This window comes from Pseudophryne corroboree, chromosome 1, assembly GCF_028390025.1.
Source record: "Pseudophryne corroboree isolate aPseCor3 chromosome 1, aPseCor3.hap2, whole genome shotgun sequence".
NCBI lineage: Eukaryota > Metazoa > Chordata > Amphibia > Anura > Myobatrachidae > Pseudophryne > Pseudophryne corroboree.
In genome coordinates this window covers 819,525,192-819,547,958 of record NC_086444.1, presented here as the reverse complement: position 1 = coordinate 819,547,958, position 22,767 = coordinate 819,525,192, and the positions used below count along the sequence as shown (strand labels likewise).

The 22,767-nt window shown below is 45.7% G+C and overlaps 1 protein-coding gene across 4 annotated transcripts in view; it reads right to left on the bottom strand.

The window, feature by feature from the left end:
• The window catches only part of IDUA (alpha-L-iduronidase), a 415,485-nt gene that overhangs the window by 67,643 nt on the left and 325,075 nt on the right, over positions 1-22,767 (bottom strand). For all 4 annotated transcript variants that reach the window (XM_063919502.1, XM_063919500.1, XM_063919510.1 and 1 more), the window contains exon 7: positions 6,581-6,760. In XM_063919502.1, coding sequence (XP_063775572.1) covers positions 6,581-6,760 — 180 coding nt within the window. The remainder of the gene's footprint in view (positions 1-6,580; positions 6,761-22,767) is intronic.

Below are 22,767 nucleotides of genomic sequence, written 5' to 3'. Positions count from 1 at the left end.
GACCCAGACATATGTGTAATTATTTATGGGGTGGGTGTGGTGGCCCCTGTGTCGGTATGGCTCGGCGGCTTCAGGTCGGCACACCCTAACACTTTATTAACACTTATGATTTTCCCTATCACTTTGTATATATTTTTGTATTATTTTAATCACACCACTTGCATAGCACTTCTGTGCTTCTTATTAACCCTTATTAATTTTCACTTGTGTGCTGACCTGGGGTAGCCAACCTGTGCCGACGTGATGGGGTCCTGCACCCCATGCCCATACCTAGTATTAGGGATTCCCAGTGACGGAGAAGCCTTGTCGATCGGCCTGGGGGCTTAACCCTATATCTGCAGATATACGCAACTAAGATCTCTGTATTATCTGTATATTATGTAGTATGATTATTTTTCACTCAGTGTGCATTAGGGAACACAAATAGTTTTTTCTTACACAGAATTACCCCTCCCTTTTAGCACCTGAGTGAAATTACAATCTGATTGAGCAGCTCACCATCATATGTGCGCAATAACGTAACACAACATGTGTGTAACCACAACTAATAACTGCAGATACAGTACGCACTGGGACGGGCGCCTAGCATCCTCTACGGACTAAGGCCCTCATTCCGAGTTGTTCGCTCGCTAGCTGCTTTTAGCAGCATTGCACACGCTAGGCCGCCGCCCTCTGGGAGTGTAACTTAGCATAGCAGAATAGCTACCAAAAAATTAGCAAAACTGCTACTAAATAATTCTTAGCAGTTTCTGAGTAGCTCCGGACCTACTCACAGATTGCGATCAGCTCAGTCCGTTTAGTTCCTGGTTTGACGTCACAAACACGCCCTGCGTTTGGCCAGCCACTCCCCCGTTTCTCCAGACACTACCGTGTTTTTCCCTGACACGCCTGCGTTTTTTTGCAAACGCCGGGAAAACGCTGAGTTGCCGCCCAGAAACGCCCCTTTCCTGTCAATCATTTACCGAACAGCAGTGCGACTGAAATGCGCCGCAGAAGCCACAGCAAGACTGCTAAGTTTTGTGTTAAATAACTAAGCGCATGCACCTTGCGTGCCTTGCGCATGCGCAATTTGCAACAAATCGCAGCATAGCGAAAATCGGCAACGAGCGAACAACTCGGTATGACCCCCTAAGAGAAAAGGATTTACCGGTAGGTATTAAAATCCTATTTTCTCATACGTCCTAGAGGATGCTGGGGTCATCATAGAACCATGGGGTTATACCAAAGCTCTAGAACGGGCGGGAGAGTGCGGATGACTATGCAGCACCGATTGACCAAATTTAAGGTCTTCATCGGCCAAGGTGTCAAACTGGTAGAACTTTGCAAATGTGTTTGACCCCGACCAAGTAGCTGCTCGGCAAAGTTGTAATGCCGAGACCCCCCGGGCAGCCGCCCAGGATGAGCCCACCTTTCTAGTAGAATGGGCCTTCACCAATTCCGGTAACGGCAATCCAGCCGTGGAATGAGCATGCTGAATCGTGTTACAGATCAAGCGTGCAATGGTCTGCTTGGAAGCAGGACACCCAACCTTGTTGGGAGCATACAGGACACACAGAGCCTCTGTTTTCCTAATCTGAGCTGTTCTGGTGACATAAATCTTCAAAGCTCTGACCACATCCAGAGATTTTGACTCAGCGAAGGCGTCAGTAGCCACAGGCACCACAATAGGTTGGTTCATGTGGAAAGAGGAAACCACCTTCGGTAGAAATTGTTGACGTATCCTCAATTCAGCTCTATCTTCATGGAAGATCAAATGAGGGCTCTTGTGAGACAAGGCCGCTAACTCAGACACCCGCCTTGCAGATGCCAAGGCCAACAGGATGACCACTTTCCAAGTGAGGAATTTCAACTCCACCTTCCGTAAAGGTTCAAACCAATGTGATTGAAGGAACTGTAACACCACATTAAGATCCCATGGTGCCACTGGAGGCACAAATGGAGGTTGGATGTGCAACACGCCTTTCACGAAAGTCTGAACTTCTGGAAGGGAGGCCAATTGTTTCTGAAAGAAAACCAATAAGGCCGAAATCTGTACCTTAATTGAGCCCAATTTAAGGCCCGCATCCACACCTGCTTGTAGAAAATGGAGAAAACGTCCTAGCCGAAACTCTTCCATAGGAGCCCCCTTGGATTCACACCAAGAAACATATTTTCTCCAAATATGGTGGTAATGTTTAGACGTTAACCCTTTTCTGGCCTGAATAATTGTGGGAATGACTTCACTGGGAATACCCTTACGGGCTAGGATTTTGCGCTCAACCGCCATGCCGTCAAACGTAGCCGCGGTAAGTCCTGATACACGCACGGCCCCTGTTGTAACAGGTCCTCGCGCAGAGGAAGGGGCCAGGGATCTCCTATGAGTAATTCCTGAAGATCTGGATACCAAGCCCTCCTTGGCCAGTCTGGGACAATGAGGATCGCCCGGATCTTTGTTCTTCTTATGATCTTTAGAACCTTTGGAATGAGAGGAAGTGGAGGGAATACATACACCAACTGAAACACCCAAGGTGTCACCAGTGTATCCACTGCAATTGCTTGTGGGTCCCTTGACCTGGAACAATATCTCTGAAGCTTCTTGTTGAGACGAGATGCCATCATGTCTACTTGAGGAATTCCCCAAAGACTTGTCACCTCTGCGAAGACTTCTTGGTGGAGGCCCCACTCTCCTGGATTGTGTCTGCTTCCCAGTTGTCCACTCCTGGAATGAAGATCGCTGACAGAGCACTTGTATGCTTTTCCACCAGCAGAAAATCCTTGTGGCTTCTGCCATTGCCGCTCTGCTTTTCGTTCCGCCCTGAAGGTTTATGTATGCTACTGCTGTTACACTGTCCGACTGGATCAGTACAGGCAGGTCTCGAAGAAAATGTTCCGCTTGCAGAAGGCCATTGTAAATGGCCCTTAACTCCAGAACATTTATGTGGGGACAAGTTTCCTGACTTGACCATCTTCCTTGGAAGTTTTCTCCCATTGTGACTGTCCCCCCAGCCTCGGAGGCTTGCATCCGTGGTCACCAGGATCCAGTCCTGTATCCCGAACCTCCGCCCCTCTAGAAGGTGAGAGCTGTGCAGCCACCACAGAAGTGATACCCTGGTCTTGGAAGACAGGATTATCTTCCGGTGCATGTGTAGGTGGGACCCGGACCACTTGTCCAACAGGTCCCACTGGAACACTCTGGCATGGAACCTGCCAAACTGAATGGCCTCGTAGGCCGCAACCATCTTCCCCGGCAACCGAATGCATTGATGGATTGACACTCTTGCTGGTTTCAGAATTTGTTTGACCAGACTCTGAAGTTCCAGAGCCTTGTCCACTGGAAGAAAGACTCTCTGTAGTTCTGTGTCCAATATCATTCCCAAAAACGACAACCGCTACGTCGGAATCAACTGTGACTTTGGCAAGTTTAGGAGCCAACCATGTTGCTGAAGAACTGTCAGGGAGAGTGCAACGTTTTGCACCAACTGGTCCCTGGATCTCGCCTTTATCAGGAGATCATCCAAGTATGGGATAATCGTGACTCCTTGCTTGCGAAGGAGAACCATCATCTCCGCCATCACCTTGGTGAAAATCCTCGGAGCCGTGGACAGACCAAACGGCAACGTTTGAAATTGGTAATGACAATCCTGAATAGCAAACCTCAGGTAAGCCTGATGCGGAGGATAAATGGGAACATGTAAGTAGGCATCCTTATGTCCACCGACACCATAAAATCCCCTTCCTCCAGACTGGAGATCACTGCTCGGAGAGACTCCATCTTGAATTTGAATTTCTTTAGGTAGAAATTTAGGGATTTCAGGTTTAGGATTGGTCTGACCGAGCCGTCCGGCTTCGGGACCACAAACAGGCTCGAATAAAAGCCTTCTCCCTGTTGTGACTGGGGAACCCTGACGATAACTTGATTTTGACACAACTTTTGTATTGCGTGGCAAACTACCTCCCTGTCCGGAAGAGAAGCTGGTAAGGCCGATTTGAAAAAACGTCGAGGGGGAACGTCTTGAAACTCCAGCTTGTACCCTTGGGATACTATTTGTAAAACCCATGGGTCTAGGTCCGAACGAACCCAAAACTGACTGAAGAGTTTGAGACTTGCCCCCACCAGTGCGGAATGGTGGAATTGGCAGAAGCCTGGGAGGACTTCTACTCCTGGGAGCCTGACAAGGCTGGTGATTGTTTACCTCTTCCCCTTCCTCTAGTAGCAAGGAAGAACCTCGGCCCTTTCTGTATTTATTGGGCCGAAAGGACTGCATCTGATAGTGATGCGTCTTCTTTTGTTGTGGAGGAACATATGGCAAAAAGGATGACTTACCCGCGGTAGCTGTAGATACCAAATCATCAAGGCTGTCACCAAATAAGGCCTTACCTTTATATGGTAGAGACTCCATACTTTTCTTGGAATCAGCATCAGCATTCCATTGGTGAATCCACAACGCTCGTCTAGCTGAGACTGCCATGGCATTGGCCTTCGATCCCAAAAGACCAATATCTCTCGCAGCTTCCTTAAGGTATGCTGCAGTGTCCTTGATATAACCCAGCCTTAAGAGTATGCTATCCCTATCTAGGATATCTATTTCAGAAGACAAGTTGTCTGCCCACTTTTCGATAGCACTACTTACCCACGCAGACGCAATGACAGGTCTGAGTAGTGTACCTGTGGTCGCATAAATGGACTTTAACGTAGTTTCTTGTTTACGATCCACAGGATTCTTAAAGGGCAGCCATGTCAGGTGACGGGAGAGCCGCCTTTTTAGACAAACGTGACAGGGCCTTGTCCACAGTGGGGGGTGACTCCCACTTTTCCCTATCCACCGAGGGAAACGGATAAGCTACCGTAATTCTTTTGGGAATCTGAAACTTTTTGTCAGGACCTTCCCAGACTTTCTCAAATAGCGTGTTCAGTTCATGAGAGGGAGGAAACGTCACCTCAGGTTTCCTTTCCTTATACATACAGACCCTTTTATCAGGGACAGCCGGGTCCTCAGAGATATGTAGTACCTCTTTAACCGCCACAATCATGTACTGAATGCTTTTTGCCAATTTTGGATCTAATCTGGAATCGCCATAGTCGACACTTGAATCAGAGTCCGTGTCGGTATCAGTGTCCGCCAACTAGGCCAGCATACGTTTCTGCGACCCTGAGGGGACCTGACTTTGCAATAACATATCTTCTACAGATTTCTTCCATGCCTGGGTCTGAGACTCATACTTATCTAGCCTCTTACTAATAACAGCCACATTAGCATTCAAGGCGTTCAACACATTTACCCAATCCGGCGTCGGCGGTGCCGACAGGGTCACCCCCGCAGCCGTTTGTATCCCTAATACAGCCTCCTCCTGGGAAGAGCCTTCAGCCTCAGACATGTCGACACACGTGCACCAAACACCCACAGACACACCGGGCATATAGGGGACAGACCCACAGTAAAGTCTGTCAGAGAGACACAGAGGGGATTTGCCAGCTCACAACCCAGCGCTAAATCAACGGGTCTGAAATCACCAAGAAATTGCCTCAGACCTAAAGCGCTTTTACTATCACCAATTGACTTGCCTCCCCCCCCCGTTTTGTAACCCTGGTACTTGTCAGTGTGAGGAGGACCAGCATCTCTGCAGCCTGCGGAGAGGAAATGGCGCCGTGAGCTGTGAGGAAGAAGCTCCGCCCCCTTAATGGCGCGCTTCTGTCCCGCTTTTTCTGATATTTACACTGGCGGGGGTTGGGACAGTGCCGTGGCACTAATGTCCACTCTTGCCAGTGGAATAATGAGGATGATTTAAGCTGCCCAGGGCGCGCCCCCCCCGCCCTAAAACCTGTAGTGCTGTGTGCGGGAGCTCGGCACGCAGCGTCTGCCCGCTGCGCTGTACCTAAGAAAATAAGAAAATGCAGTCAGTGAAGCTGAAGTCTTCTTTTCTTCGGTTACTCACCTGTCTTCTGACTTCTGGCTCTGAAAGGGGGTGACGGCCGGCTGCGGGAGTGAGCATCTAGGCGTACCCAGCGATCAGCACCCTCAGGAGCTAATGGTGTCCTGTAGCCAGAAGCAGAGCCCTTGAACTCACTGGAAGTGGGTCATACTCCTCTCCCCTAAGTCCCACGAAGCAGGGAGACTGTTGCCAGCAGTCTCCCTGAACATAAAAAACCTAACAAAAAAGTTTTTTTCAGAGAAACTCAGTAGAGCTCCCTGTAGTGCATCCAGTCTCACTGGGCACAATTCTAAAACCGGAGTCTGGAGGAGGGGCATAGAAGGAAGAGCCAGTTCACACCCTTTCAAAGTCTTAAAGTGCCCATGTCTCCTGCAGATCCCTTCTATACCCCATGGTTCTATGATGACCCCAGCATCCTCTAGGACATATGAGAAAATAAATTATGGGAATGATTGATTCACATAATGTATAGCCTTATTTAAGGTCAGGAAATGTTTTTTTAATTTCCAAATGGCCAAACTGGCAACTGCCACAAGACTGAATGTGTTTTGCATTTCATCAACTTCACTATGTAGCTATTGTACAAAGCTGTGGCATATGTTAATGCTCTATAAGAAATAATTATAATTGTCAAGTAATAAATAACTACCGCTGACACAAACTTGCATACCTTTACTACCATAGCTGCATATGTGACGTCACTTCTCCATGACTGTGGAGTGGACCATCCTACTAGCGGGTCTGCTTCATCGTTATATATAGGAACAGATTTGAAATGTGGGAAGTGCGCTTGAATTTCGCTAACAGTGTCAATTTCTTGCTCCAGAATGTGAAAAGAACTTCCTCCTCCCTGCAATACAAAAAAATAAAAAAAGAATGGCCAAAATATTAACATTGTAAACTTTTCCCCAATCACTAACAATATCAAGAAAATGCCACATGCCACGGTTTCATTTTAAGAGGAAAATCAAATTTAAGTTTTAATAATTGAGATTGTACCATATTTGTGTCTACATAATGCAGTGTCACTGTTGTACCACAAGAGAGCAGTCAAGTAAATCGTTTCCCAGTGTATGCAATATGATAGGGTCACGGAATTAATGCAGACAATACTACTCATATAAGTGGATAAAACATATTTTCATGTAGTACTGAACATAAAAATATATTTTTTATGCTGGCCATACATTAGTACGACCAGAATAAGATCCGATTCCACAGCTGATTTCCCTTCAATCCCCCTGGGAGCCGCTGGCACCTGATTTGTTTTTTTAAATTTGCATACGATTAGGAACGTGATCTATCATACGATCGTATGCCTCACCTTAAGCACATGATCACTAAAAAAAGGACGCTGATTTATGCACCATCCTATGATGTACGTATGTGTATACGATGTGCATATGATTACGACGGACAATGGCCCTCATTCCGAGTTGTTCGCTCGCAAGGCGATTTTAGCAGAGTTACACACGCTAAGCCGCCGCCTACTGGGAGTGAATCTTAGCATCTTAAAATTGCGAACGATGTATTCGCAATATTGCGATTACAAACTACTTAGCAGTTTCTGAGTAGCTTCAACCTTACTCGGCATCTGCGATCAGTTCAGTGCTTGTCGTTCCTGGTTTGACGTCACAAACACACCCAGCGTTCGGCCAGACACTCCTCCGTTTCTCCAGCCACTCCCGCGTTTTTTCCGGAAACGGTAGCGTTTTTATCCACACGCCCATAAAACGCCGTGTTTCCGCCCAGTAACACCCATTTCCTGTCAATCACACTACGATCGCCGAAGCGAAGAAAAAGCCGTGAGTAAAAGTACTATCTTCATAGCAAAATTACTTGGCGCAGTCGCAGTGCGAACATTGCGCATGCGTACTAAGCAGAAAAATGCTGCGATGCGAAGAAAAATACAGAGCGAACGACTCGGAATGAGGGCCAATATTTCCTGCACATATGATCTGTGGATGCGATATTCAACCCACAGGGCCGCGCATCGCATCGTAATCATATGCAAACCACGTACGATGTGCATACGATGCATCATACGATGTGGCGAAATTGTATTCGTACATGAGATCGCTCTAGTGTATGGCCATTATTAGAGTTAATAATGCTCCTTTATATAGAATATATTACATTGTCTCTAGGAAGCTGTCAGTCGAAAGGAAGTTGCAACAAGCTACTGTACCATTGTTTTATTATTGTATTTTTTTTTCTTACTGGGAAGGAGGGGAGGTGAAAGTAGGGAGAATTCAATTAGACGTGAAAAGTTTTCACTGGTGAATAAAGGAGGTAGCCTCGGGCTATTCACCTGTACTCCCTTTTTCACCCAACAGCCTTGTTAACATGTGTTAAAGTAGCGGGTTAATGGGCGTTAACACGAGTTAACGGGTGTTAACCCAGAGAATCCGTGAAAAGGTCACGGAATCATGTTTTACTTTTAACAGGGTTGCAGTACCGGTTAACCAGCTTGTTATGTGGAAAATTTATTTTCAGCCACTGAGGCTACCATAACTCCTGGCTTCGGGGCTAATTGGATAGTCCTGGGGGATCATTTAACCCGCAGTAATCTACTGCAGCTAAATGAATTCCCCCATAGAATGCTTGCAGATAACATCTCACACAACCTACAAGCATAGGGTTAAAGAGAAGCTTCTGATTTGAAAATTTACTGCTACAATTGCTGACCTTATCAAATCTTCAGATTAACCTGTACTGTATTACAGAGACTTGGCTGGACAAAAATGCAGCACCTCTCTTGGAAGCTGCAATTCCAACACACTACTCTGTCATTCACGACCCCAGACTGGATCGCAGGGGAGGAGGGGTGGCCATCTGCTTTCAAAAAGTCTCCCTGGAGATGAAAAGATACTTCTACAAGAGTTTGCAGATACTGGCGCTGGACTAGTTTTGGAGCACCAAGGATGTCTCATCCTCGGGGATTTCAATACATGGATCGATGATGAGTTCTCACGCATCGGCCAAGATCTCATGTGCACAATGGGGCTCACACAAGTCATTCCCTCTGCTACACATAAAAGTGGTTACACTCTTGATCTTCTCTTCCAGATCTTTTCCCATGGAATTGACCAGGTATTGTCCAAGGAGGGGTATGACTCTTCAGGCTCTTGCAGCTAACTTGGACCTCTCTGCAGTAATAAAGGGGCATGTGAAGATCCTTGTTCCCTAGTCCGTTACTATAACAGGGATGTGACAGCTGCAATAGATACTATCGCCCCTGTGCGTATACGACCCTGCATACCACACCGTCAAGCACCTTGGTTTGACAACATTATTTGTGATCTTAAGGAAAGAGGTCGTAGACTTGAAAGACGGTGGAGGTAGACAAACCTGGTAGAAGATAATCTAATCAAATGCACTGGAAAATATCAATCAACAATCACCCACAAGAAAACAGAGTTCCTTTCAAATGAGATCATGGCAGCAAAAAATAGGCCAGCTCAGCTTTTCCATACAGTGGAGATGCTTTACAAACCAGCATACCTGCTGCCTGACAAAACCCTCTCCCAGTCAAGATACAATGAGTTTGCAAAATTCTTTGCAGATAAAGTATCCACCATCCGGGCTGGAATCCCCACAGTGACACCAAAGGAGTACCAATTTAGCAAGCCTGCCAATGTAAGCCACCTGTCTTCATAGAACAGCTTTGACCAAGTGGAAGTACAAAACATTGCTGAAATTACCAGAATGTTGGGTCCCTCCATCTGTGATCTGGACCCTACCACAAGCAGGTATGGGTCATTAGGTCGTCAAGATTTAGGTCGACAGTCATTAGGTTGACTACTATTGGTCAACATGCATTAGGTCGACATGTACTAGGTCGATGTGAGTTTGACTTTTTTTGGTGTCGTTTTCTTCGTAAAGTGACGGGGAACCCCAATTATTGCACCGTGTTCCCTCGCATGGCGAGCAAAGTTAAGGTGCCTTGCTCTGCTACCGCTGTGCTCGGCACAGGTTACTATTCCCAATTGTAGTCCACGTGGATTGTAAATTATGAAAAAGTTCAGAAAATGGAAAAAAAATTGAAAACTTTTTATATGTTGACCTAGTACATGTCGACCTAATGACCATGTCTACCTAATGACTGTATCCCCCTCAACCAAGCTTCTATTTGGGTGTATGGAAATAATCTGCCCTGTATTTGCAAAAAAAAGTTCAATGCTCTTTGCAGACAAGCATTTTTCCTGAACCACTAAAGGAAGCAATAGCCAGACCACTTCTTAATAAAATCTAATTTAGACCCTAACTGCATGACCAACTACAGGCCAGTATCAAGCCTTCCTTTTCTAGGAAAGGATGATTGCAACTCAACTAGAAACTCACCTGTCAACCCATGACATTTATGATTCATTCCAGGCAGGATTCAGGAGAAGACATAACATTGAAACATCTCTGGTTAATGATCTTCTAATGGCAAGAGACAGAGGTGACTGTTAAATCTTAATCCTTCTAGATCTCTCTGCAGCATTTGACCCTGTGGACCATGGGATTCTGAGCACCTGGATGGCACAGTCCTTATCTAGTTCAAATCATTTCTTGCTGGCAGGTCGCAGAGAGTTTCGTCTTTGCCATCAGTACCATTGACTTGAGGTGTCCCACAGGATTCTATACTATCTCCCATGCTTTTTGCAGTATACATGCTACCACTGGGTAAAATAATCAGACATCATAGCTTGGTCTACCACTGCTATGTAGATAATACACAATTATACCTGTCCTTTGCTCCTGGTACAGATAACCAAATAACAACCCTAAATGGCTGCCTAGCTGAGCTCCAGTTGGCTGAGATTGAACCCTGATAAAACAGTCAGGTCACAGGACAAGACTGCAGCATAGCCAACTGACAGGACTTACGCTTGGGGGTAAAATCTACAAAATACTGAACATGTGCGGAATCTTGGTTTTGTCCTGAATAATGGCTTGACACTTAAACATCAGGTGTCAGCCACAATCACATCCTCATTCTTTCATCTGAGGAACATAGCCAGAATCAAGCACTTAATACCCTCAGAAGATCTGCCAAAAGTCATACATGCATTTGTATCATCACGCCTAGACTACTACAATGCCTTCTACCTTAGTGTCACAGCAAAAGAATTGCACCGCTTGCAGATGTTACAAAATGCAGCTGCCAGACTATTAACCAACCAGCCCCATTCTAGCCACATAACACCCATCCTCTACTCCCTTCACTGGATACCTGTAAAATGGCGAAACGTTTTCAAGATTGGCTTACTCGTTTTCAAAGCCCTATATGACCAGAGCCCAAGGTACTTGAAGCAGCTTCTGATTCCTTACTGTCCCACTCAATTACTACAATCTGTAGATGAAGGACTACTAACAGTACCTACTGTAGAATCTCACGGAATTCATCTGGGGGTCGAGCTTTCAAATTTGTGACTCTATGGAACTCCCTTCCCTGCACAGTGTGAGAAGCCTCCACTCTAGAATCCTTCAAAAATAGACTAAAGACTTACCTATTTACACAAACCTTTCATTAGTATCTACTATTAAGCTTGTTTTGTATTTTGAGCTGTAAAGACAATTGTAAAGCACTTTGAGTCCTATTAGGAGAAAAGTGCTATATAAAATAGGATTTTAATACCTACCAGTAAATCCTTTTCTCTTAGTCCGTAGAGGATGCTGGGGTCACATCAAGAACCATGGGGTATAGACGGGATCCGCAGGAGACATGGGCACTTTAAGACTTTCAAAGGGTGTGACCTGGCTCCTCCCTCTATGCCCCTCCTCCAGACTCCAGTTTAAGGAACTGTGCCCAGGGAGATGGACATTTCGAGGAAAGGATTTATTGTTAAACCACGGTGAGCATCTTACCAGCTCACACCGCAAGCATGCCGCAGAACGTGGTATTTAATAGAACACCAGCCATCGGCATGAAGAATATGCAGCAATATGCTGACAAAAATCGTAACACAACCTGTGTGTAACCACAATCAATAACTGCAGATACAGTACGCACTGGGACGGGCGCCCAGCATCCTCTACGGACTAAGAGAAAAGGATTTACCGGTAGGTATTAAAATCCTATTTTCTCATACGTCCTAGAGGATGCTGGGATCACATCAAGAACCATGGGGTTTATACCAAAGCTCTAGAACGGGCGGGAGGGTACGGATGACTCTGCAGCACCGATTGACCAAACATGAGGTCCTCATCAGCCAGGGTATCAAACTTGTAGAACTTCGCAAATGTGTTTGAACCCGACCAAGTAGCTGCTCGGCAAAGTTGTAATGCCGAGACCCCCCGGGCAGCCACCCAGGATGAGCACACCTTCATAGTGGAATGGCCTTCACCGACGTCGGTAACGGCAATCCAGCCGTAGTATGAGCGTGCTGAATCGTACCTCTGATCCAACGCGCAATAGTCTGCTTGGAAGCAGGACACCCAATCTTGTTGGGAGCATACAGGACAAACAAAGACTCTGTTTTCCGTATTTGAGCTGTTCTAGCGACGTAAATCTTCAAAGCCCTAACCACATCTAGAGACTTTGACTCAGTGAACGTGTCAGTAACTACTGGGTTGGTTTACGTGGAAAGATGAAACCACCTTTGGAAGAAAATGTTGACGAGTTCTCAACTCTGCCCTATCTTCATGGAAGATCAGGTAAGGGCTCTTGTGAGACAAGGCCCCCAACTCAGACACCCGCCGTGCGGATGCCAATGCCAAAAGCATCACCACTTTCCAAGTGAGAAACTTCAACTCTATCTCTTGTAGAGGCTCAAACCAATCCGATTGAAGGAACTGCAACACCACATTAAGGTCCCCTGGTGCCACTGGAGGCACAAATGGAGGCTGGATGTGCAGAACCCCTTTCACGAAGGTCTGAACCTCTGGAAGAGAGGCCAATTGTTTTTGGAAGAACACTGACAAGGCCGAAATCTGGACCTTGATTGACCCAAATCTAAGGCCCGCCTCCACACCAGCCTGCAGAAAATGGAGAAAATGTCCCAACTGAAACTCTTCCGTAGGAGCCTTCTTGGATTCACACCAAGACACATATTTTCTCCAAATACGGTGGTAATGTTTCAACGTTACTCCTTTCCTGGCCTGAATAAGGGTGGGCATGACTTACTTGGGAATACCCTTACGGGCTAGGATCCGGCGCTCAACAGTCATGCCGTCAAACGTAGCCGCGGTAAGTCTTGATACACGCACGGCCCCTGCTGCAGCAGGTCCTCGCGAGGGGGAAGAGGCCGAGGATCTTCTATGAGCAACTCCTGAAGATCTGGGTACTAAGCCCTGCTTGGCCAGTCTGGGGCAATGAAAATTGCTCGAACTCTTGTTCTCCTTATGATCCTGAGCACTTTTGGGATCAGCGGATGTGGAGGGAAGACATACACCAACCGGAACACCCATTGAGCCACTAGCGCATCCACTGCTATTGCTTGAGGTTCTCTCGGCCTGGAACAATATCTCTGAAGCCTCTTGTTGAGACGAGATGCCATCATGTCTACTTGAGGAACTCCCAAAAGACTTGTCACCTCTGCGAAGACTTCTTGGTGGAGGCCCCACTCTCCTGGATGGAGATCGTGTCTGCTGAGGAAGTCTGCTTCCCAGTTGTCTACTCCCGGAATGAAAATTGCCGAGAGCCTTTACATGTCTTTCTGCCCAGAGGAGGATCTTCGTCACCTCTGCCATTGCTGCTCTGCTTTTTCGTTCCGCCCTGCCTGTTTATGTACGCGACTGCTGTTACATTGTCCAACTGGATCTGCACGGAATGATCTTGAAGAAGATGTACCACTTGTTGAAGGCCGTTGTAAATGGCTCTCAATTCCAGCTCGTTTATGTGAAGGCAGGCTTCCTGACTTGACCATTTTCCTTGGAAGCTTTCCCCCTGAGTGACAGCTCCTCAGCCTCGGAGACTTGCATCCGTGGTTACCAGGACCCAGTCCTGAATCCCGAACCTGCGTCCCTTTAGTAGCTGAGAACTGTGTAGCCACCACAGGAGCGAAATCCTGGCTTTTGACGACAGGATTATCTTCCGGTGCATATGTAGGTGGAATCACGACCACTTGTCCAACAGGTCCCACTGGAATACCCTGGCATGGAACCTGCCAAACTGTATGGCCTCGTAGGCCGCCACCATCTTCCCCAACAACCGAATGCACTGATGGATCGACACACTTGATGGTTTCAATATCTGTTTTACCATTTTCTGGATTTACAGAGCCTTTTCCACCGGAAGAAATACTCTCTGAACCTCTGTGTCCAGAATCATCCCGAGAAAAGACAATCTTGTCGTCGGTTCCAACTATGACTTTGGATAATTTATGATCCAACCGTGGTGTTGTTGGAGTATTGACAGGGAGAGTGTGTTGTTTTGTAACAACTGCTTCCTGGATCTCGCCTTTATCAGGAGATCGTCTAGATAAGGAATTATATTGACTCCTTCTTGACGCAGGAGGATCATCATCTTCACCATCCCCTTGGTGAAAAGCCCTCTGCGCCGTGGAGATACCGAAAGGTAACGTCCAGAATTGGTAATGGCAATTCTGAACCGCGAATCACAGATAAGCCTGGTGAGAAGGATAAAAGGGAACATGCAGGTAAGCATCCTTTATCTACTGACCCCCTGTAATCCAGAGTGGAAATCACTATGACCTGGTCCTGACAGAACATTTGAATTACCGATATCACTGCTTCTCTTCCTGGAAGAGACGCCGGCAAGGTTGATTTTAAAAATCGGCATGGGGAAACGTCTTGATTCGTACCCCTGGGACACTATATGTAAAACCCAGGGATCCAGGTCAGATTGACTCCAATTCTGACTGAGTAGTTTTAGACGTGCCCCCACCCGAGCGACCTCCCGCGAGGGAGCCCCAGCGTCATGCTGTACACATGGCAGAAGTATGGGTAGTCTTCTTTTTGTGGCAACCTGAAGCCGCTGTAGACATCTTTATGTCTCTTCCCCTAAGGGGAACCCTTTCGCTGTACTTACTGGAACGAAAAGACTGCATGTGAGGGTGATCTCTTTGCCGGTGCCCAAGCAGAGGGCAATAAATGTCGACTTACCTGCGGTAGCCGCTGAGACCAACGCCTCCAGTCCATCACCAAATAAGGCCTCACCTTTGTATAGGAGATCCTCCATATTTCTCTTGGAATTTGCATCCGTGTTTCACTGGTGAATCCCCAACGCCTGCCGAGCCGATACTGCCCTGGTCCAATATCTTTTATTGCTCCTAGCATGCATGCGGCAGCGTCTTTGATATTTCCTAACTTAGGGAGTATCTCATCTTTATCAGTCGTGTCAATTTCTGATGACACGTTCTCTGACCATTTTGTAATAGCGTGACACACCCACGCGCAAGCCATAGTGGACCTGACCAGTGTCTCTTTGCAACATATAGTTTTCACCTTTCGGTTCGTCGTCCCGTTTAGTGAAGCCATGTCAGGTATAGGGAGAATTACCTTCTTTTTCACCCTAGACAGTGCACTGTCTAACACAGGGGGTGACTGCCGGGAAAGAATATATTAAGCTTGTCTTATTTTATCTATTTCCCTGGAATCCCTATCGGCTACACAGGACTCAGAGTCCGCGTCGGTAGCAGTAGTCATAACATTTGTAAATTGACTTTATGTGACCCAGAGAGGGTCGCCTGCAGATGGAAGAAACAGAATGCTGACAAACATATCTTCTACATATCCAGCATGCACCCTTAGATACAGCCTTAACCAATCCCCATGCAGGCTCTTGGTGTGCCGGTAGCGTCACCACCTTACAACTCTGCGTCCCCAAATGGTTTCCTCCGTAAAGGAACTCCCTGCTTCAGATATGTCACCCACGTGTACCACACACCTACAGACACACTGGGACTAATAGGGGACAGACCTCTGTAGGAGGGACACATAAAAAGGGGTTAGCCAGTTTACACCCCAGTGCAAACACACAAATCTATGAAATATATCATAAAACAGACCTGCAGCGCTTTATAATATAACATGATACAATACAAGCACCATATACATCGCCCCCTCCTTTTTTTGCACCCTGATACAAGTCAGTAGTGAAGGGAGGACCAGCGTTTCTCTGAAGGAGAAAATGGCGCTGAGTTGTGTGCTAGCTTAGTGAGGAAGAAGCCCCGCCCCCATAATGGCGCGCTTCTCCCGCTCTTAATTAAATAATTAATTTCACTGGCGGGGGTTGGACAGTGTGTGTTAATGTCCGTTTTTGCCATAAACTAGTGTTTTTTCTGCCCAGTGCGCCCCCCCCTTCCCCCCTGCGCCCTGCATATGTCTAGCAGTGTATGTGTGTGTGGGCTGTGAGGAGAAAGTTCCGCCTCTCAATGGCGCGCTTCATCCCGCCTTTTTCCAACTAATATTTATACTGGCGGGGTTAGGACAGTGCCTTGGCACTTATGTCCCCTCTTGCCAGTGTATTTTGAGGATTTATATACTGCCCCCCCCCCCTCCCCGCCCCTACGCCCTGCACACTGTAGTGCGGCTGTGTGTGGGAGCATGGCGCGCAGCGTGCGATCGCTGCGCCGAACCTCAAAGCCGTCACTGAAGTCTTTTGATCTTCTTCTACTCACCTGTCTTCTGACTTCTGGCTTTGCAAGGGGGGTGACGGCAGGCTCTGGGAATGAACCCCTAGGCGTACCTAGTGTTCCAAACCCTCAGGAGCTAATGGTGTCTTGTAACCAAAGAAGCAGAGCCTTTAACTCACAGAAGTAGGTCTGACTTTTGCCCCCTCAGTCCCACGAAGCAGGGAGACTGTTGCCAGCAGTGCTCCCTGAAAATAAAAAACCTAACATAAAGTCTTTTCAGAGAAACTCAGTAGAGCTCCTCAGTGTGCATCCAGTCTGCCTGGGCACAGATTCTAAACTGGAGTCTGGAGGAGGGGCATAGAGGGAGGAGCCAGGTCACACCCTTTGAAAGTCTTAAAGTGCCCATGTCTCCTGCGGATCCAGTCTATACCCCATGGTTCTTGATGTGACCCCAGCATCCTCTAGGACGTACGAGAAATATTATTATTATTATTATTATTATTATTATTATTATTATTACTATTATTATTATATTCCTCTAAGTGTATATAATATGATTCAATGATCTAAAGTGTTAAAAACATTTCAAGTAAAGAAACATTTTTAGGTAAAGAAACGTAAGCAGGAACAAGAAGTCCTTCAAATACAAGCAGTAGTAAGGCTGGAGGTTACTGTCTTTCAACATGATAGGGTTGCAAAGATGGAAGAATAGGCGCCTCAGGCCCATCCAGACTATGATAGAATGAAGATACAACCCCAGTTTAATGAATATGTGCCAGACCATGATACAAATGCCAGGGACGCATCCATAGCCTGCACTCAATATAAAACTGAGCAGTATTATAATAAAGCATATACTGCACTTTAAATAATCATCTTCAATATACTAAAAAATACTTCACGTATAATAAAAAAAGAAACACTAGATGTAACATCATAAAAAATGAGCAATGGAGTGTACTGCAGTTTATCAGATTTCAAATGTCCAGGGCCAAATTTCTAAAGTCCACTGTAAAACAGACACGGATGTCTGGTATGATAATAAAGGGAAGGGCATATCCCCTATATACTGCACACACACTTTCTAACTATATGATATAACATAGGCATGCTTGTATTCCATAATCCAGATCACGTCTCCTGCACCACCATAGAAGAGGCAAATGTCCTTAACTGTAGATGCATATGGTGCATCACCTGTACATTGGACCAGGATCTCTGCCTGTAAATTTTAGTGTGCACTGAAGACTACAGAATCCCCCAAAAAAACATAGTGGGACACACACTGCACAGAGACAGCAACCCTTTCGGTACCTTTCTCATACTGTCAGCTGTTCTTTCCTGCTCTCACTCAGTTGGTGCTCTGCAAGTAAAGGAAAACGACTGGGACCACCTCCTTTAGCTGATGCTCTACGGCGCAGCCAATAAGATTGCAATTTGTCTCTAAACAGGGCTCTTCTCTGTATATGTATCAGTGACATGTTCTGGCATGTGCAGTAGGCCACTGGTTTCGGCCATCGCTTTTAACTTAATTTGCTGCATGCAGTCATAATAACTCAGTCCAGGACAGCCTGTATACCTCCCTCTTCAGTTTCACAGGAGCATATGGTATCATACTTTCAAAAGTGCTCAAGTTGTTCTTTAAAATGCTTGGAGAGATTTACTAAAATGCATTATTATGTCAGTCCCAAATTGCAATATTTTTTTTTTTAAATAGAGTCATTTTTATTCAAAAAAGATTGTCATATACAGATATCGCATGTTTCACATAAAAACAAATGTAGCACACAAGTGCGTTACAACATTATGGAACATATACACAGCATAGCCATCATTTAGCACTGTATAAAGTGTAAAATAATAAATCTGAAGCAATGTGCCTGGGAAGTCATCCCATATAAAAAAAACACACTCAAAAAAACACAAGATAAAACAAATATGCACCGTATCTATAGTTGCCAGTGTTGGGAGGCAAATACATACAGTAGAAAGAAGTAGCGAGATCTGTAAGCATTATATTAGTCATTATTTAAAAATGTTCCCCTATTTATTTTGCATTTGCAAGTTAACTAAGAAACCTAAATAAAAGCCAATACAAAATAAAAGAACAAAAAAAAAAAATTTAAGAAAGAGAAGGGAAGAGTTCACGTTCTGTGAAGTAGCAGTGCATATAAAGAGTACATCGAGCACGGAATCAACCCAGGACACAGATCATCATGGGAGCTCATTGCCCTCTATAGTGTAAGGTCAGGAGAGGAGTATGAAGATTCGATCCAAGGAGACCAGACTTTCTCGAATTTAGAAATAGCATTGTTTTTCATATATATATATATATATATATATATATATATATATATGTTACGGGCTTTGAAAAGAGCATCATTCACCAAGGCCTTAAAAGCAGATAATGAAGGACAGTCAGAAGTCATCCACAATCTCGCAAGACACACCTTAGCCAAGGCGCATATATTGCGAGCATATAGGCTCTCCCATTTGGACAAGGAGTCAGGGCCTCCCATTCCCAAGAGACAAAACCTTGGGGTAAGCACGCTTCTAGATATCCCCGTCCTCTCCAGAATTGACCTGATCCCAGAACAAAACACCTATAGCGATAGACATTCCCACACAAGATGCCAAAAGGAACTCCCAGCAGCCCCGTATTTAGGGAAAACATCCAAGTGACCAGCCCCAAACATAGCCAGCCTGGCTGGTGTCATATAAGTTTTATGTAAAATAAAAAGCTGTATCTGATTAAACCTATGGGACTTAGTGACCATACACGGATACTCCAGGGCAAGTTCCCAGTCGTCTTCGTCTATGGGGCCTAAATCACCCTCCTATTTCTCACGGAGACGAGAGAGAGGGTCTGTATGAAATTTAGTAAGAAGGTATGAGTAGGTGAAAGAAATCGCCTTGACTCGACCCAGTGTGCTTACAACGGTCTTAATGGGAAATTACAGGGGCTGAATTCTTGAACTGAGACTGCAGGGCATGCCGAAGTTGTAGGTATCTATAGAAATATAAATTGGGTAAATTAAACTCGTCCTTCAATTGCTGGAAAGATTTTAAAGTGCCATCACTGTACAACTGGGATATGGAGACTATTGATTGAGAAGCCCAAACCTCCCTTCCCTACAGAGTTTTTAATTCAGGGAGTCAAGCAGAGTACCAGACGGGAGTATCCGGGTGCCGGCTATCAAATTTGAGAAAAAACCTTAGGGCAAGCCAAATTTTCGTAACCTGAAAGACAATCGGAGGTGAGAACTGAGATATATTCTCGCTCAGTAGGACCTGTGTAGGAGAAAGGCCTGGATAGTAACATTGGAAAAACACCCATTGTAGACAGACAACATCCCAACCCTGTATCCAGGTACTAATGTGTGACAACTGAGCAGCGTAGTAATACAATTGAAAATTGAGTAAAGCTAATCCACCATCAGCTGTTTGTCTGGTGAGGGAGATTGCAAGATAATATACAAGATTTTAGGTAACAATATCATTTTAATGAGGCTAACCCTGCCAGTCACTGTTAATGGGAGTTTAAACCAAGTTTTTGATTTACGTGTAATCTGTTGCATGAGCAGGTCAAGGTTCAGAGGTATGAAGTCAGAAGGGTTATTCATAATTTGGATACCGAGGTATTTAAATTGGTCTGTCCAGCAGAGCGGCAGAGAAATTTTTGGAACAGTTGGAGGGGGGCCAATGACAGGCATAATAAACGACTTGGTCCAATTTATATGGAAGCCAGAGAAGCTGCCAAAGACCTCAATGACCTGTAATAGAATAGGCATAGATGTGGCATAGTCATGCAGAAACAACAGCAGGTCATCTGCGTAAAGGACAACTTTGTCTATTTGGGGGCCTGTAGCAATTCCTATAATGTCCGGGTGTGATCTTATCAAACAAGCCAAAGGCTCGATGGCTGTGGCAAATAATGTGGAGGAAAGGGGGCATCCCTGTCTGGCGCCCCGGGACAAAGTGAAGGAGGAGGATATATATCCGTTTACTGAGATCCTGGCACTTGGATTTTGGTAAAGCAGTTTGGTCCATTGTAAATAGTTAGGGCCGAAGCCCATACATTTCATGACTTCCTACAGGTAAGACCATTCAACACTGTCAAATGCCTTGGCCGCGTCCAAAGAGACTACGACCGAGTCTGAGGGAAAGTCATGTGGGGCTTGCAGAATGGTATACAGTCTGCGCAAGTTAATAGATGTGGACATTCCAGGCATAAAGCCGTATTGATGCTGGTGAATTATGGAAGTAATAAATGTGTTAAGCCGAATCAACAAATTTTTTTCCAGGATCTTAGCATTGGTGGAAATGAGAGAGATTGGCCTATAAGACTCTAAAAGCCTGGGGTCCTTGCCGGGTTTCGGCAGCACTATAATAATAGCCTCAGACATTGAGCGGGGAAATTGATTATTAGCAAATATATCCAAAAACATATTATGCAACCTGGGGCCAAAGAAGTCAATATGTTGTTTGTAAACTTCAGTGGGAATGCCGTCGCAACCCGGGGACTTGCCGTTTGGAGACAAACCTATAGCCGCAGTCATCTCGCCTAAAGTTATAGGCGTGTCTAGAAAGTCACAAGTCTCAGAGGAGATTTAGGGAAGAGGTATACTGTTCAAGTAAAAGCCTAGGTCCTCTGCTGAGCATGCCAGCCGAGACTTAAAAACATCCATGTAATAAGAGAGGCACAGTGCCAGATTAATGTTGACATGGGCCTGGAGCTGAAATTTATGAAGGGCCTATTGTATGCCGCTACAGGGGGTGGGACAATTGCTGCGGAGAAATGACTGATGTGGGAGTGTGACCAGTACTGGGGGTGTGTGGTCTACAGAGGATGTGGTCTGTGCTGTGGGTGTGGCTATCTCTATGGAGGGCATAGCTGGTGCACACCTTCAACTACTTTATTGCAGAGCTTTATAGCCACTGTATTAAATTAATAAGTTAACTGCCTTCTTAGCTGCTGTCTTTTTAGAAAAATAAAGAGCTGCATTGGAAATACTGGACAAGTGCAGTAAGGTTTAACTTCCTGCATTTCAGATGTGCATGCGTGAGCCGATTTCGGCTCTCAGTTTTACTTTTTAATTAAACACATATAAACATCCATTTTATGGTGTATGTAATATATGTGCTGGATGGTTCCCCTAGGGATTGGCAGTTCAGCGTGTCTCATAGCCGCTGTTCGATACCCAAGACTCGGCTAGTAAAGGATTTGGCTTTACTCTCTGTTTAAACCCCCCTCCCCAACTCCTGTGAAACCTGTAATGTTTGGTCAGCTATAAATGACAAAAAATATCAGTGACCACCATATAATACAGAGTGCATCACAGTGAGTGCCATATAATACAGAGAACATATGATACAAAGAACTCCAACGATCACCACAAAAAACGCAGGTCATCACAGCAAGAAACTATGTATGGCCCCTTGATTGGGATAAATCAGATAGCAAGCTGCAGGCAGAGCTATAAGGTTACATACTATTTACCGGCGGGTGGGATGCCAGCTGTCAAGATCCTGACAGTGGCATCCCGCCCGCCAGAATGCCGGCAGCAGAACGAACACAATTAGTCCCCTTGCGGGCTCACTGCACTCATCACGCTGTGGGCTTGGTGGCTCGTGCAGGTTCTGTTCTCACTCTAAGGGTGTCGTGGACACCCACGAGTGGGAATAGCTCCTGTGCCCCAGCGTTTTCCAGCTGTTGGGATTCCGGCTGTCGGATTCCAGCGTCGGTATCCTGATCGCCGGGGTCCCGTCAGCCGGCAAATTGATTGCATCCTGATCTATATATATAAAGAGATATCAAGTAGCAGTGTTAACTGTAACACACAGAGACCTCTAGATACTAACTTTATTTGCGTAATTTATGACCCACAAAAGATGTGCATAACTACACATAACTTTTTCCCAGATGTGCCTGTTATAGTTGTGCACTCCACTGCATTCCATAAGTGTGGCCCATAAAAGAAATATCTTTCCTGCCCTAATGTTCTGCTCCCCTCTAACAGTGCCTCAATAGTACTACTAGATGTTGACATCAGGCACCTCTTTCTAGGGCCTAGGCCACAGCAACCATTGACAGCAACTGCAGAACACTTCAGAAAGTTCACACCACCAGAGCTGGATTAAGGGTGGACACAGGGGGTACATTCCTCCAGGCTCCTCTATCACAGGGCCTCCCCATGCCCCTGTCGTCCACCACCAACTGCTTTGATACAGCAATGCAGCATGTTTGTTTTATAATTAAATGGAAAAGAAGCATTGGAGTTTAGATAGACGCTGAAGGGTACCGCACCCACGGGAGTAACTATAGTTGCTA